Source organism: Podarcis vaucheri (genome assembly GCF_965113315.1).
Source record: "Podarcis vaucheri genome assembly, chromosome: 12".
In the NCBI taxonomy this organism is placed as follows: domain Eukaryota; kingdom Metazoa; phylum Chordata; class Lepidosauria; order Squamata; family Lacertidae; genus Podarcis; species Podarcis vaucheri.
In genome coordinates, this window is record NC_138750.1 from 53,464,827 (window position 1) to 53,481,653 (window position 16,827).

At 49.3% G+C, this 16,827-nt stretch overlaps 1 protein-coding gene across 2 annotated transcripts in view; it reads right to left on the reverse strand.

Annotated features, from left to right (window-relative positions):
* The window catches only part of ACTR3B (actin related protein 3B), a 36,060-nt gene that overhangs the window by 10,979 nt on the left and 8,254 nt on the right, over positions 1-16,827 (reverse strand). For both annotated transcript variants that reach the window (XM_082192541.1, XM_082192540.1), the window contains exons 2-7: positions 14,427-14,482; positions 13,838-13,962; positions 12,641-12,751; positions 12,203-12,298; positions 2,607-2,714; positions 744-887 (exon numbers count right to left, since the gene is read on the reverse strand). In XM_082192541.1, the coding sequence (XP_082048667.1) occupies positions 744-887; positions 2,607-2,714; positions 12,203-12,298; positions 12,641-12,751; positions 13,838-13,962; positions 14,427-14,482 (640 nt within the window). The remainder of the gene's footprint in view (positions 1-743; positions 888-2,606; positions 2,715-12,202; positions 12,299-12,640; positions 12,752-13,837; positions 13,963-14,426; positions 14,483-16,827) is intronic.

The window sequence follows — 16,827 nt, forward strand, 5'->3', positions numbered from 1 at the left end:
TTTCTATGTCGCCAGGAACATTAGCTCCTGCAGGCAATTATGGCCAGAAGCAATTCCCATGCATAGCCAATGCAGAGAAAAACATAGCTCACACAAATTGCTTGCAGGCATGCCTGCAATCATCTCATGTGATTGGATAGCCAAGGGGCTTATGCCACTGAAGTTGATGCCCTTCCCTATGCCTGGCAAGCGGGACAGATCTAGCTGGCTGGCTTTGCTCTGGTTGTCAATAAGCACCATCTATCCCTTTCTGTTATAAGGAGGAAGAGGACCAGAACTCTGAGGACACCTTGTTGAAACAGAACATATAGAACCATTGCCTCAGAGGAAGAAATGATTGCCAAATAAAAAGTTTGGGGCTTTTGAAATTAGTTTAATAAAAGTCTCGACTCTGCACCAGTTTTGAGTTTCACCTCTTCTTGCTTTCTCAGTCACCGCTGCCCTAGTTTCCCTTTCACAACTTATTTTCCCCATCAACCCCCTCCTTTATAGGACACAAAGGGACAAGAGTATGTGCAAGATTACAGGAGATTATCCTTCTTACTTCCTTTCCCCAGGTCCCAAAAACTCTAACTAGCTGTCTATGCATGGCACCGCTGTGCTGCAACAATCACAGAACACAGCCACTAGTAATAAACAACTGAGAAAAGATGGGGCAGGGGGAATAACAAAGTTGTTATATTTCAATGATTCACTGGCAATCTATTTCTGGACAGGCTGGTTAGTTTCACAAAAGTGTTTACCTTTATGGCTTTAGCTGTCTCCAATGATTGTTCGGGTGGAATTCCCACCTCCCTCTCCCTTAGGAGCTGTTGAATGAAATATGTAATATCTCTACCTGCAATGGGGATGTGTTTGATGCAACTGCCAATTACATAACCTTCCGCCTATAGGAGAAGGAGAAAAAGGGGTTATGAGTAGTAGATCCATAGCAACATGTTCAAACAGTTGCTGCTATCTAGTGTTTATAGCTCAAGAGAAGCCATACCTATAGCACAATCCTATACATAAGTCAATTAGACATAAGCCCAATTTAGTTCATTGGGACTGACTCCCAGGTAAGTTGGCATCAAGCAACTACAACCTCTCTTGCAGTTCCTACAACCTCTCTTGCAGCTGACTAACTTTTTTCTCCCTCAACTTGGATTGCACTGGGCCCACAGCAAACCAGTCCCTGAGATGCCACCTGCTACAATACGCCACCATTTGGCACTGCTGTCGCCTAAAGCATAATAGTCAGGCATGCAAAATATGTACTCATGAGAAATGCTTAAGACAACCCATTTGCCAAGTGCATAGTATAAAATGGGATGGAAATAAGAAGGGCCCTGGTTCAAGCAAAACAGTTGTGTGAACCAGTTCTTACTTTCATGCTCTAAATGGAAGTTTCGCTTCTTCAGGGTCCCAAAAGAATTAAGCTGCAGTGACAGAAGCACAGTTGAAAGCATACCCTAAGGGAGAAGCAGCTATTTTAATCAACCTGGGCAGGGATCCAAAAAGCTACTTTTCATGCACCCAAAGGTTTGCATGGTCCCAGTGGAGATTTTGCCCTTTTCTTTCATCCACGTCACTACCTTGCCATACTGCACTAGAAATTACTGCAAAGCACTCTTCTTCAAGAGCCTGCCTTTGAAAAGCGTTCAGAAACTACAGCTGGGGCAAAACGAGATGCCCTTTTTGGGCTTCCACAGATGGAGCCCTCTTTGAAGAGCACATTAGTCAAGCTTTGCATAATCTCCTGCTCATTTCCAGCTGCAATTCAAAATGCCAGTTATTACCTAAGAAGCCCTGAACAGTTTGGGACTAGGATAGTTGAAGGATCACATCCTACCACATGAATCTGCCCCACCACTGCGTTCAACATTCAAGGCCCTTCTCAATGCTTGACACCTTCAAAGGCATGTGGGGGACACAGGACAAGGCTTTTTTGGTTGCAATATCCAGACAATGAAACCCCCACCCTAAGGGAGGGTTTTATTTCTCCAAGCATTTGGCATGTGTTGAAATTTTTTTTTTTCCACCTTTCTGTGTTGGTTTTGGTTTAATGTGCTGTCTGCTGCTTTATTTGTCATCTTTATTGTATCTTAGATTGTATGGTACGTGCTATTTAATTTTAAGTGGAAGCTACACTGAGGACTCTTCCAAAGCAGGATATAAATCTTTTAAATGCAATACCACTTGTATTGCATTTTAAACGCATACTACTTGTAAATCTGAATGGACTTTCAAAGTGGTTTACAATAAAACAAGAGTTTTTTGTTCAAGAAACAGGAATCAAAATTTCATTTGGGTTCTTTGACTTAATGTATAGATTCTGAGATCCTGGACAACTTAGTTTTTCCTACACAACACCGTTTTTATATGTCCTTATTTTCAAAAGGCAAGCAAGATCTTCACATGCTTCTCTTAAAAGCATGGTCTTATTTGAGATCAAATCAGTGTGTGTCTACCACATTCTGATACTAAATGTTAAACATGTTGATTTAATAAATTCCCTTCCTTATTATTTCAGAAATTCACATAATAATATGCCTGTGCTTTTCAGCTGTGGTAAGAAAAGCACATAATGTTGAATATACATGATGCAGAACACATATACTACTTACCACTGGAATGACATGGGTCACACCATCACCACTGTCAACAACAGTTCCAGTTAAAGTACGTTCCCCAACTTGCCGTGAAGTCCAAGATGCAGCTAAAGCCAACACGGCCTGCACAGGGTAAAAGATTACAACCGCAACCATTCAGCAGCCATAAAACCACCACCCAAATTCCAGCCAAATTGAGAACTAACAGATTGCGGCAGCAAGACTGGTGACTGGGAGTGGCCGCCGGGACCACATAACACCGGTTCTGAGAGATCTGCATTGGCTCCCAGTACGTTTCCAAGCACGATTCAAAGTGTCGGTGCTGACCTTTAAAGCCCTAAACAGCCTCGGTCCTGTATACCTGAAGGAGCGTCTCCACCCCCATCGTTCAGCCCGGACACTGAGATCCAGTGCCGAGGGCCTTCTGGCGGTTCCCTCATTGCGAGAAGTGAGGCTACAGGGAACCAGACAGAGGGCCTTCTCGGTAGTGGAGCCCACCCTGTGGAACGCCCTCCCATCAGATGTCAAAGAGATAAATAATTACCTGACATTCAAAAGACATCTTAAGGCAGCCCTGTTCAGGGAAGTTTTTAATATGTAACGCTGTACTGTTTTTAACACTGATTGGGAGCCGCCCAGAGTGGCTGGGGAAACTCAGCCGGATGGGCGGGGTATAAATAATAAATTATTATTATTATTATTATTATTATTATTATTATTATTATTATTATTAAAAACTAGAAACCTAAGAGCTGCTAGGAACTTGAGCTATGAAACAGGAAGCCTTCCATTCAAATCCAGCTGAAGGCAAGAGTTAGCCTGAGGGTGAAACCAGCCGCCATGATAATTGCATGAATGCAATTCACATGTGCTTTTTTGTTATGTAAATAGAGTGAAAGCCTGAACAGCTAAAACTACTATTTGTAGTTCAAGGAAAGCTTGTATTGGCGGCAACATTGGCTTCATTCAAGATGCAAGTAGCAACTTTCAAGAGGCCAGTTTTTTCCACTGTGATGGGGTGAGAAGAGAAGTGACGTCATAAAGAGATGATAAAATGATAGAACCATAGAGTTAGAAAGGACCCCATGGATTATCTAGACCAGGCTTCCTCAACCTCGGCCCTCTAGATGTTTTGAGACTACAATTCCCATCATCCCTGACCACTGGTCCTGCTAGCTAGGGATCATGGGAGTTGTAGGCCAAAAACATCTGAAGGGCCAAGACTGAGGAAGCCTGATCTAGTCCAACTCCCAGCAGTGCAGGATATGCACCCATACAGGGATCAAACCCGTGATCTTGGTATTATCAGCACCACACTCTAACCAACTGAGCTAACCAGCAGCTTTCCCTCCTTAGCCCCTCTGCCACAGTCCAACATCTGCCCAGGATTCCCCATAGGTGCTATTAACATAACAAACTAACAAAAAAACAAGCATGTGGGGCAGCAGTGGCCCATGCAGCAGTGAAGGTGAGGTACCCCAGACCTCCTGGCTTCCGAACACAGCATGAGGAGAAGGAACAAGGCACAGGGAGCTCAGCATTGTGTGGTGCAGCAGAGCTAATCCAGCACTTAAATATCTGCCCAGCACCAAGCTCCCTGCACCTTGCATTTCCCTTTCTGGTAAGCACTAGTGCCACGCTGTGTTCAGAAGCCACAAGGGCACTGGTGTTGTGGTGGTGGAGTCACAACGCAGGCTGCTACTGATGTGGGAAAACATATGGGGATAATAATGCCAGCGTTAAACAGCCTGTTAAAGGGATTGCCAAGACAGCAATATGTTAAGAACTTTAAACATTGGGAAGGAGTTAAGTCTTATCTAAAAGAAATAAAATCTCCATCTGCTATATAAAGCAAGCAGAAAGGTTGCCTGCTGGGCCACCTGGGAGAGGAGGAGAGAGAGACTTCATATTATGCCACTTCTAAGAAAAGTCTGTCCCAGTACCATTAGATGTAGCTTCTTGAAATGCAAAGTTTAGAGCTTAAAGTGTTTTTATCAATCACTTTCCACAAACATAAGTAAAACAAGAACATCTAGATCACGGGTGTCAAACACAAGGCCCGCGGGCCGAATCCGGCCCGCCAGACCTCGTCATGTGGCCTATGTAGCCGCCGCCGGCCACCAGCCTTCACCTTTTATTCTCGCTTTTTTTTTTTTTTGACACAAGAAAGCCACCTCTTCAGCGCATGCGCGGCAGCCTACAAGCCAGAGAACGTCTGCCCTCTAGCGGCGCCAAACTGCTGATGCGGCCCCCGATGAATTTGAGTTTGACACCCCTGATCTAGATTGAGTTGTAGCAAAATCAGAGGTAAATAGCAGGAACATAGCATGCATTAAAATCCACATAAAAAGTTAGTTCATGTACAAAACAGATATAGGAATGCTCTATTGGTCCTGTTCACCTTCAGTTTAACAAATGATCTATTTGCTTCCTTCTCTCCCTCATTAGCTATCCTTTAGCTGGCACTCTACCTAGCCACATTAGATGGAGAGGTGAGGCCACAGGACCCACTCCACTGGTTCAGCTGGGAGACCCATCGAACCACATTTGGCTCCTCCTCTCCCCTCAAGTGTTTCCATTTAAGCTGATCATTATAAAAACATCATAATTTTAAGAACTGGTGCTTGGGTTTTCTTGCTTTCATCTTCCCTCCTCATTCCTTTGATTTTCCATCCTTTAAATTGCAAACCTACGGCCTGCAACTATATCACTTCTCACTTATTGTTTGTAAGGTGCTGTCAGAGCTGCCACCAGGTCCCAGCTCACACAGGACCACGCTAGCCAACGTTCACTTTATAAGAGTCTTTATTGAGTTACAAGTTTCATGTCCGAACTGCAGCGTGCAGCTCTACACCTTCCATTCTAGGTCGACGAAGTCTCGTCTGACTCTCCGCCCCCTGTGCACCAGCTTAATACCCTAGCCTTGCTCCACCTCCTACGCCTCTCCCTGCGTCTCTGGGTCCCACTGCTCCTCCTAGTCTCCTCCCTCCTAGACTCCTCCGACGCTGAAGACCCCCCACTTCCTTCCTCCTCCTTTCGGCGGGCTTTGGGACCCGGCTCCCTCTCCGGGCTGCTTGCTGCGCCAGCTTCCTCTGCATTTGAACTTGGCGCGCGCGCCCAACTCCCTGCCTTCCTCTTAACCGTTGCCTCGCTCTCTGAGGAGGGCGTGACCACCCCTGACTCGTGCCCTCCCTCCTGCTGACAGCCTCCGGAACCCGATGCCTGGCTACCTTCCTCCCTGCTGCTCTCAGTCTTGAGCGTGGGTCCCGACTTCCAGCTGCTGCCGCTCTCAGTTATGAGCGTGGGTCCCGACTTCCAGCTGCTGCTCTCTGAATCTCCTCTGTTCCCTTCCTCCTGGGGTGTCCCCCCGGATCCCCCCCTTGCTCTGCTCACTGGGGCTCCCTTTTGGGAGTCCTCTGACTCACTGCTTAGGCTTGGAGATCTCGGGTCGTCATCATCACTCATTCTCCCTTCGGATTCCTCCCCCTCGCTCTCTGTTTCCTTCCTTCTCTGCGTCTCTGCTCCTGAACCCCTGACATCCATCCCCCCCTCGAAGCCCCCCCTTCCCCCCTCCCCGCTTTCAGGTGTGGGTGCTGGGTGCTCCATCATCATGGGAGGGAATGCCGGATACAGTTCGCTCCCCGTGGTTGGCCGCCAACTGAAGACCTCCGATTCTTCCTCCTCGCGGTCGTCGACGTTGACCTGTTCCGCTTCCATCTCTGTACCGCCATGCTCGAACCCAAGGTCCTCCCCGAACACGTCCGTGTCAGTCTCCGCGTCGGTCGCTCGACCTGGCATCTCCAGCCACTTCCGGCGCCATTGCTCCTCTGGTCGATCGTCCCACCAATACGAGGTGTCTGACGCCGAACCCGCCGGTGATCCTTCTGGGGAACGGGTGCTCAGTGCGGGTTCCCCGTCCGAGTCGAATCCATGGAACGTGCTGGAAGAAAGTGTGGGCGTGAACAGCCAGTCGTCGAAGAAGCTCGCTGGCATGGGTCTGTGTGGGAAAAGGGCATGAAACTCGTCCTTGAGCAGGGGTTCCTCCAAAGCGTAGTCTGGCACCCAGCTATTGGCGCTGGCCCGGGTGCCCTCTCTGGCTAGGAGGTATTCGACTCCCTCTTCCCCCCATCTGGAGTCCAAAATCTCCGTGACCTCGTTGATGGGGTCCTGCTGCGCCACCCCCCGCGTCTCCGTCCGCTCCCGGAACGGACTCGGTGCCGTCCCGGGCTCCTGGAATCTGTGAGGTGCCTTGTAGGGAGTGAGCACCGACCTGTGGAACACCGGATGCATTCTGGAACCCTCCGGCAGCGCCAGCCGGAAAGCTACCGGGTTGATCTGTGCTTCGACTTGGTACGGACCAATTTGCTTGTGCCCCAACTTCTTCTTGGCTAGTGACCTGGTCGGCACTGCGTGGGCTGCCAACCAGACCCAGTCTCCTACGTGGATCTCTTCGCCAACCCGCCTGTGCTTGTCAGCTTGCACCTTGTAGGCGTGCTTAGCTAGCTCCAGCTGCCGTCTGAGTTGATCGTGGACCGCCTGCAACTCTGACGCGAACGCGTCCGCCGTCTGTGGTTCTCCGCCCCCCACTCTCTCCAGTCCCGGGAAGGTTCTGGGATTCCTCCCATTGTTGGCGAAGAACGGCGTCACCCCTGTGGACACGTGCTTCGTGTTGTTGTAAGCGAACTCGGCGAGCGGCAGGTAATCCACCCACGTCGCAGGCTGTTGATTGGCATAGCATCTCAGGTACTGCTGCATGATGGCATTGACCCTCTCTGCTTGCCCGTTGGTCTGCGGGTGTCTTGCCGATGCCAGATTGACCTTGACATGTAGAAAACCCATCAGCTTCTGCCAGAAATTCGAGATGAACTGGCGTCCGCGGTCGGACAGTATAGACCGCGGCAGACCATGCACTTTGAACACGTGATCTATGAACAGTTTGGCGGTTTGTTCCGCCGTGGCCACCTTCGCACACGGAATGAAATGTGCCATCTTGGTGAACAAGTCCACCACCACTAGTACAGCTGTCTTGCCCCTCGAGCTGGGTAAATCCGTGACAAAGTCTAGGGCCACCCTCTCCCACGGTTCAAACGGCGTTTGCAGCGGTTCTAACAGTCCCGCCGGCGGTCTGTGTACCGGCTTGGCCCTCTGGCAGGTGTCGCACCTCGCGACGTAGTCCGCGACCTCCCCTCTCAGCCTGGGCCACCAGAAGTCTCTCGCGACTAATTCCACCGTTTTTTCTGTGCCAAAGTGACCAGCCGTGGGTGCGTCGTGCAACTGTTGCAGTACCTTGGCTCGAAGTTCGTCTCCAGGCACATAGACGGCCCCTTTATGTAGGAGCAAGCCGTCCCGCACCTGGAACTCGTCTGTGTTAGCCGTGCCTCTGTGCACTTCTGCCATCTTCTCTTGCGCGAATGAGTCGTCCCGCAACGCACGCCGCACCGCATCCAGGTCTACCGTAGCTGAGGCACACGCCCACGCCGTCGGTGCGAAGATGTGCATGGCCGCCGCTGGCGTCACCTCTTCTAGGTATTGCGGTTTCCGGGACAGTGCATCCGCCATGATGTTGGTGTCTCCTGGGACGTACTCTATTCGGAAATCGAAGTCCGCAAAGAACTCTGCCCAACGTATCTGCCTCTGGTTCAGGAACTGCGCCGTGCGCCAGTGCTCCAGATTTTTGTGGTCCGTGCAAACCTGCACTGTATGCTTGGCGCCGATCAGGAAATGCCTCCACGCCTTGAACGCTGCATGAATGGCCAGCAACTCCCTGTCCCAGATGGTGTAGTTCTGCTCCGACTTGCTGAGCTTCCTGGAGTAGAACGCTCCCGGCCTCCAGACCCCCTGCGGGTCTCGCTGCAGCAGGACGGCTCCCACGGCTCTGTCTGACGCATCTGTCTCTACCCTCAACGGTTTACTGGGGTCGATATGCAGCAGTTGCTTTTCCGACGCGAAGAGACGCTTGAGCGCTTGAAAGGACTGCTCCGCCTGCTCCGTCCAGATGAATTTCTTTTTCTTGGAGCTGAGCGTGTCCGTAATGGCCGCCGTCTGCATCGCGAACCCCTTGATAAATTTGCGATAGAAGTTGGCAAAGCCGACAAACCGCTGTACCTCCTTCCGGTTTCGCGGGCTCTTCCAATCCAACACCGCGCGAACCTTGGTGCTGTCCATGGCTAGTCCCTTGTCCGACAACTTGTATCCCAGGAAATCCACCTCCGTCGTGTCGAACTGGCACTTCTCTAGCTTGGCGTACAGTCTATGTTGTTGCAACCTCCTCAGCACCTCCCTCACGTCTTGGTCGTGAGCTTGCTGCGATTCAGAGAATATCAGGATGTCATCCAGGAAGCAGACGCACTTCTTGTAGAGGAGCCCCGCCAATACGTGATGCATGAAAGCTTGAAAACAGTGAGAGCCATTTTGTAATCCAAAGGGCATAACTCTGTACTCGTAGGTGCCCAGGGGCGTGAACATGGCCGTTTTCCACTCATCGCCCTCCCGTATGCGGATGAGATTGTACGCCCCTCGTAGGTCCAACTTGGTGAACACGCGTCCCTTGCGCACCGTCGCGAGGAGGTCGTCAATCCTGGGCATGGGGTAATCAGACGGCTTGGTCATCTGGTTCAAGAGGCGGTAGTCCACAACGAGTCTTTTTTGGGGCGTGTCTTTCTTTTTCACGAAGAAAACGGGACTGCCCCCCACTGCCTTGGACTCTCTGATGAAGCCACGCTCCAGATTATGATCAATGAACTGTTTGAGTTCCTGCATTTCGTCCTCAGACATGGAGTATAGCCTCCCCTTAGGCAGCGTCGCCCCTGGCAGGAGGTCAATCTTGCAGTCATATGGCCGGTGAGGGGGTAGCTTGTCCGCCTCCTTCTCGCAGAAGACCTCCAAAAAGTCCGCGTATTTGTGGGGAACTGTGTGCAGCGTCCCCAACTGTAGTTGCGATTCTTCCTCTTCCCCCTCCCTTCTGGGTATAATGCAGTGTTCAGCGCAATAAGAAGAACCGAAGATCAGCTGTCTCTGGTACCACGCCAGTGTCGGACTGTGCCTGTCCAGCCAGCTCATGCCCAAGACGATGGGAGTGTCCGACAACTGAGTGACATTAAAGCTGATGACTTCTCTGTGGTTACCTAATCGCATCACCATTGGCGGCGTTTGCTGCACCACTTGCCCCCCTAGTAACTCTCTCCCATCCACCGTGACGACTTGCAGGGGCAGAGTGGCAGGCAGTAGCTGTATAGCGTGTCGCTTCACAAAATCCTGCGCCATAAAATCTGCATTACTCCCAGAGTCCACAGTGATCGGGACGTCTATTGTGAGTCCATTGGGCAGCTGGAGCGATGCGGTCAGTTGCACGACCGGTTTGGGCGGGAGGGGGTCTGTGGGTTGCAAGATCTCTGGGGACTGCTTCACTGATACGTCTGGCTGGGCCCCAGTACTTCCGTCTCCAGCCAGACATCGTCGTTTCCCTGCAGAGGTTCTTTGTGCTGTGTAGCTGTCTCCACTTTAGCAGCGGCTGCAGTGTGCTTCAGGCTCCTCTGGGGACACTCTTTCGCCAAGTGTTGCGGACTTTCGCAGATGTAGCACTTCCGGGTCCCTCTAGGAGTCTTAGATTTGCCTGCTCCTGGTGCTAGGGCTCTGGTTGCTGACTGAGCCCTGGCACCTCCCACCTCCATAGGTTCTGCTCCCCCTCCTGGCGGAGGCGTGGATTGCGCACGCTCTGCTTCTCTGGGAACGAAGGAAAAACTTCTCGCTGCTTCGCGCCCACTACGCCCCTCCTCCCTGGCCCATGGGCGTTCTTCTAGCCGCACTCCCGCAGATAGCGCCCTCTGGACCACCTCCTGCGTGCTCTTGGGTCTCTCCCCTCTCGCAATTTCGTCCTTAACTGGGTTGCTGAGACCCTCCCAGAAGAGATCTCTTACTGGAGGCGAATCTCGGTCCCATTCGAAAGCGCTGACGAGTGCGAAAAAGCGTGCGTGGTACTGTCGTACCGTGGCCCTGCCTTGTTTAAGTCCATGTATCTCCCGTCGCGCAAGATCCACATCTATGCTAGATAAAAAGCATGCATCCATCGCTTTGATGAAGGCATCCGCACTTTGAAGCGCTGGATCCTTATCCCTCCACAAATTGCGCAGCCAAGCTTTAGCATCTCCATGCAAATGGGATAGGATAAACCCCACCTTCTCTTCCTCATCTCTAAAGTCCTTTGCCAGCAGTTGCAGTGCACACAGTACATCTGCTCGAAAATTGGGGTACTGTTGCAGGTTCCCATCAAAATGCTGCACAAGACCGCCTGATCTCCTTGCCAACCCAACTCCCTCCGGCTTGGGTCCCGTTTGTACCTGCTTGGCAAACGCTTCAAACCTGGCTTGGAGATCTCTGTAGGCGAGCGCTGCTTCCTCCTCCCTCTTTCGGGATGCTAATATCTCTGTGTTTAATTGTGTCACTGCCTCTTGCAGATTTGCGATTCGCTGTTCAGCCGTCATGCCTGCCGATTTTGTGAGCTTGAGTCCAGGCACCCCTCTTCACCCCTCGCTGCGCCTTCTCCCGCTGTGGTGTTTCAGGCGCCTGGAACTTCTTTGTAGGGGAGACGAGACTTACTGTCAGAGCTGCCACCAGGTCCCAGCTCACACAGGACCACGCTAGCCAACGTTCACTTTATAAGAGTCTTTATTGAGTTACAAGTTTCATGTCCGAACTGCAGCGTGCAGCTCTACACCTTCCATTCTAGGTCGACGAAGTCTCGTCTGACTCTCCGCCCCCTGTGCACCAGCTTAATACCCTAGCCTTGCTCCACCTCCTACGCCTCTCCCTGCGTCTCTGGGTCCCACTGCTCCTCCTAGTCTCCTCCCTCCTAGACTCCTCCGACGCTGAAGACCCCCCACTTCCTTCCTCCTCCTTTCGGCGGGCTTTGGGACCCGGCTCCCTCTCCGGGCTGCTTGCTGCGCCAGCTTCCTCTGCATTTGAACTTGGCGCGCGCGCCCAACTCCCTGCCTTCCTCTTAACCGTTGCCTCGCTCTCTGAGGAGGGCGTGACCACCCCTGACTCGTGCCCTCCCTCCTGCTGACAGCCTCCGGAACCCGATGCCTGGCTACCTTCCTCCCTGCTGCTCTCAGTCTTGAGCGTGGGTCCCGACTTCCAGCTGCTGCCGCTCTCAGTTATGAGCGTGGGTCCCGACTTCCAGCTGCTGCTCTCTGAATCTCCTCTGTTCCCTTCCTCCTGGGGTGTCCCCCCGGATCCCCCCCTTGCTCTGCTCACTGGGGCTCCCTTTTGGGAGTCCTCTGACTCACTGCTTAGGCTTGGAGATCTCGGGTCGTCATCATCACTCATTCTCCCTTCGGATTCCTCCCCCTCGCTCTCTGTTTCCTTCCTTCTCTGCGTCTCTGCTCCTGAACCCCTGACAGGTGCTTTTTGTAAGAAGCCTTTTTGGCTGAACAATAGATAAAAAAGCACTAAATAAATAAATATGGATTTCATCACATCTAACAAAAGTTTTCGCCTCCAAATTAACGCAACCTTCACACTCTAAAAACCCTTAATTTATGTAATACGCGAAGAGATGTCCATACTTTATTCTGCGAAGATATTGTTCACTGTTAGAGAGATTCACTGTTTACCTGAACCGCAATGTAAAGTCCTGGCACGTTAAAAGATTCAAACATTATTTCTGCGAGGTATTCTCTGTTCTCAGGAGTATTCAGTGGTGGCTCAGTCTGTTTTTAAAAGATATTATTAAATTATAAAAGCATAAAACACAGTTTATTAAACTTGGCATTGACACTCTGTGTGTGTGTGTGTGTGTGTGTGTGTGTGTGTGTGTTTAGCAGCCCTGTTTTTATAAAGATATGTGAATCTAAGACAGCCTTCCCCAACCTGGTGCCTTCTAGATGTTTTGTACTGCAATGCTATTCAGCCCCATCAGGGACAATGCAGTCCAAAACATCCACAGGGAGAAGATGAGGAATACTGATCTAAGAGAACATGGGACTAACTATTCCCCAGTTTTAAAAAAACGTACATTTAAGAATGGCAAACCTTTGGCCTGTTCCGCTTACCATCAAGAAGTAGTGATCTTCTGGTTCAGCTCGAAGATATTTAAAAATAACCTGCTCCATGAATCTTTCCATAAGATCCCAGTCTTCCACAATACCATGTCGTATAGGCCACTGAAGCAAAGGTAAATGGAAAAATATCACACTACTGAAAAGCATGTCCCTTTTTCATAACATGAGTAGGTTTATATTCTGTTGTCTCAGTCCAGCAGACACGCTGTACACAAGGAACTAATCATGAGCAGGGCCCAATTGGCTTCCAAATAAGAAAAACAAGTCATGCCTGACACAGAAATGCTGAAGGGAAGAGTCCCTTTGCATGCCATGTTCTGTGTACACATCATCATTCAATGGCTTTCAGTTGGCAAATAATATGAAACTGTCAAGGCAGTGTGTGCTCTGACCTTGCCAGGCCCTACATACACCAAGTGAGAGTGCTCTCAAAGTCCCTTGCAACACATTAACTCAGACAGCAGTCATAAAGGCAACAGTACCAGGACAGGAGACAGGATATGCAGCATGGGAAGGGAAGAACCCTTGAAATGCTTGGCCTCTGCCTGATCAGGAGAAAGCCAACATAAACCTGAACAAAACATGTAGACACAGTGCCATGGTTTATGGAGTCACATATGCAAGGAGCTTGCAGTCTAGGTTGCAACAGCGGAAGAGAGAAGTAAAGAGAAAGGCAAGGGTAACAGGGGACAAATACATATGTACACATAACCTTGACTGAAATGAAAAGGAAGGACTAAGGGTTGAGCTAAAGACTTCACAGGTTTTAAAGTGAGATTTGAAGGAAGGAGGCACCAAGTACTGGGAAGGGCTTCAAGCATATGGGGCAGCAAAAGAGGAAGAGTGGAGGAGATTAAAGGAGCAAGATACTTTTGCGTGGTAAAGGATAATCAAGTCAGAACTCTCAAATACCCAATTCTTCTCTGTGCATTGGTCATACCCTCTGTGCATTGGTCATACACTCTGAGGTTGCTACATCTTAACAACACATCCATAAAAGAAGTATTGTGGAATCAGATTGGTTAAAAACATGTGTCCTCACTAAACTGAACTGTGCTACATCTTGCAACAGCCTGCAGAGCTACATCTTGCAAGAGCAAAGATCAGCCTACCCCACAGCTTCTTTCTTCCTTTCTTTTCTTTCTTTCTTTTGTTTGAAGGGTGCTTCATTTTTTACTCCAGCCTTACCTTTGTAGCATAGGTGGGTTTATCTACGGCTTCATCTCCAATGAAAAAGTCTAGATCATCAATTCCTTGGGTAAGCCTCCTCTGTGCTTGGTCACCAACTTTTGCCGATTCTCTTATTGCAATACCTACATTAAAAGATTTACAAGAAGCCATCCCATTAACACCACCCTTTTCTAAACTCTAAAATCCTAGCCAAATATGTACCATTTCACAGCCAGGTGGCATCTGCAATTCAGTATATAAATGGACTGGAAAATTATTCAAGTTGTATCCATGGTGTCAGGTAAAGAGGAAGCCCCTTGTCTGCTAAGGCAGATCCCTGGCAGCAACACAATGGAGATAGGCAGGAAACAGGACTTGTCATAGCAACCAGAAACTGGCCTAATGGGGGCCGGACCTGGCAAAGAAGGAAAGCAAGCTTTTCTCTTCAGTTATCCACTAGCCAAGCACAGTAGTGTAGTAAATACCATTTCTCAAAAAAGAGCAAAATGTACCCCACCCAAAGAAAGCTGAACTAGAGAGCTGAAAAGCAGTCGCCTCTCTTCATCAATCAGCACATATTTTATAACGAAGAGTAAAAATTACTTACATGATGGGATAATGAATTGTGGTTCCGTATTCCCTGCATAACCCAGTTTTGTATACCTAAAACAAGAAAGTGAACCAGTCTTCAAATGCGTATTGTGGAACAACAAAGCTGCTGTTATACAAATGTGCTACACAAAATACTGTATAATTAGTGACTCACACAACACTTAGTGTTTGGACTAGCCTTGTGTTTTAACAACTCGCTTGGTAGCCAAAAGTGATGAGGTATATTCTCTGAAAGTCTGTAAGTTGGCTGTCAAAGCAAGGATAGGTCCCTTCAACCAGGTAAGAACCAGTAACCATTTCACCAGGCTACAGTTTAACCCTGTTCTTCAAGAGACAATCTGAGGACCTCATCAAGGACCGCTACGCCTCCCATAAGATGCTAGTAAAACTGAATTGCCATGTCGTGAAATGATGCATGTCTAAAAAGTGTGTCACCAACATAAAAATTTTGGAAAGCTCTGGTCTATGGTGTACTCGGGGCAGCATCAGGGCCAACTTGATGGCCAGGGAAGGGGAGCTGCTGTTGTCTATAGAAACTCTCTCTGTGTCTCCAGGGTCTCTGTCAAGTTGTGGGGGGATCTAGGCTGTGTGTTCCTGACACTGGGCAATCAGGACAGATTAGAGATTCTGCTGGTTTGCCGCCCAGCTCGCTGCCCAGCAGTCTCCCAACCTGAGCTGACAGCTGGTCTTGGAGGCAGTACTGAGGATTCACAGACTGCTGGTTTGGGGGGACTTCAACATCCATGCTGAAGCGACTGGTCCTGGGGTGGCTTAGGACTTCATGGCTTCCGTAATAACCATGGGGCTGTCCTGACATGTCTCTTGCTCAATGCAAGGCACACTCTAGAGTGACCTTGTTTTCTCAACAGGGCAGGAAGAGGGTGATCTGAAAGTGGGGGAATCATGCCAATCCTGGCCCAATTGCACTGGCTGCCAATTCATTTCCAGGCCCAATTGAAAGTGCTGGTTTTGACTTATAAAGCCTTAAATGGCTCAGGAACACAACACCTCAAGGACTGCCTCTCGTCATATGAACGGACCCAGACCTTGCCATCATCATCTGAGGCCCTCCTTCACATGCCCCCTCCATGAGAGGTCTGGAGGGTGACAACATGAGAATGGGTCTTTTCTGCAGTGGCCCCCTGCTTGTGGAATGCTCTCCCAAGGGCACCAGGCAATCATAGAATCATAGAGTTGGAAGAGATCACAAGGGCCATCGAGTCCAACCCCCTGCCAAGCAGGAAGCACCATCAGAGCACGCCTGACATATGGTTGGCAAGCCTCTGCTTAAAGACCTCCAAAGTAGGAGACTCCACCACACTCCTTGGCAGCAAATTCCACTGTCAAACAGCTCTTACTGTCAGGAAGTTCTTCCTAATGTTTAGGTGGAATCTTCTTTCCTGTAGTTTGGATCCATTGCTCTGTGTCCGCTTCTCTGGAGCAGCAGAAAACAACCTTTCTCCCTCTTCTATGTGACATCCTTTTATATATTTGAACATGGCTATCGTATCACCCCTTAACCTCATCTTCTCTAGGCTAAACATGCCCAGCTCCCTTAGCCGTTCCTCATAAGGCATCGTTTCCAGGCCTTTGACCATTTTGAGTTGCCCTCCTCTGGACACGTTCCAGTTTGTCAGTGTCCTTCTTGAATTGTGGTGCCCAGAACTGGACACAGTACTCCAGGTGAGGTCTGACCAGAGCAGAATACAGTGGCACTATTACTTCCCTTGATCTAGATGCTATACTCCTATTGATGCAGCCCAGAATTGCATTGGCTTTTTTAGCTTCCGCGTCACACTGTTGGCTCATGTCAAGTTTGTGGTCAACCAAGACTCCTAGATCCTTTTCACATGTACTGCTCTCAAGCCAGGTGTCACCCATCTTGTATTTGTGCCTCTCATTTTTTTTTGCCCAAGTGCAATCATTCCTCTTCTCCCAGGCCTTTGGTTAATTAAACAATTATGTGGAGTGGGCATTATTTTTTTCTTTTTATATTGCAAACCACCTTGTGCTCTTCAGATGAAAGGCAGCATAGAAAATGAATAAATAACAATGATAGTATACCACCACTTTTGAGAAGTTGTATTAATTTACAGCAGAGTCCTGAGCATGCTTTCCTAGAAATAAGTCCCACCAATTTCAGTGGGACTTGTTCCCCAAGGCATGTATGTTTAGGGGCACACCCTTAATCCAAATGCAGCAAGGCCTCAACACTACAAATTTATAAGGCTCCCAAGGAGACCTTACACTGCTGAAACTAACAGTTAATATGAAATGCAGTTTGACTTCAACATCAAGGCACATGTCATTCCAAACAATCTTAATATAGATCATTCTGACCATGTGAAATCAGGGGCATGTAAACTGATCGCTAGGGAAACTTGTCAGAGAGAGAG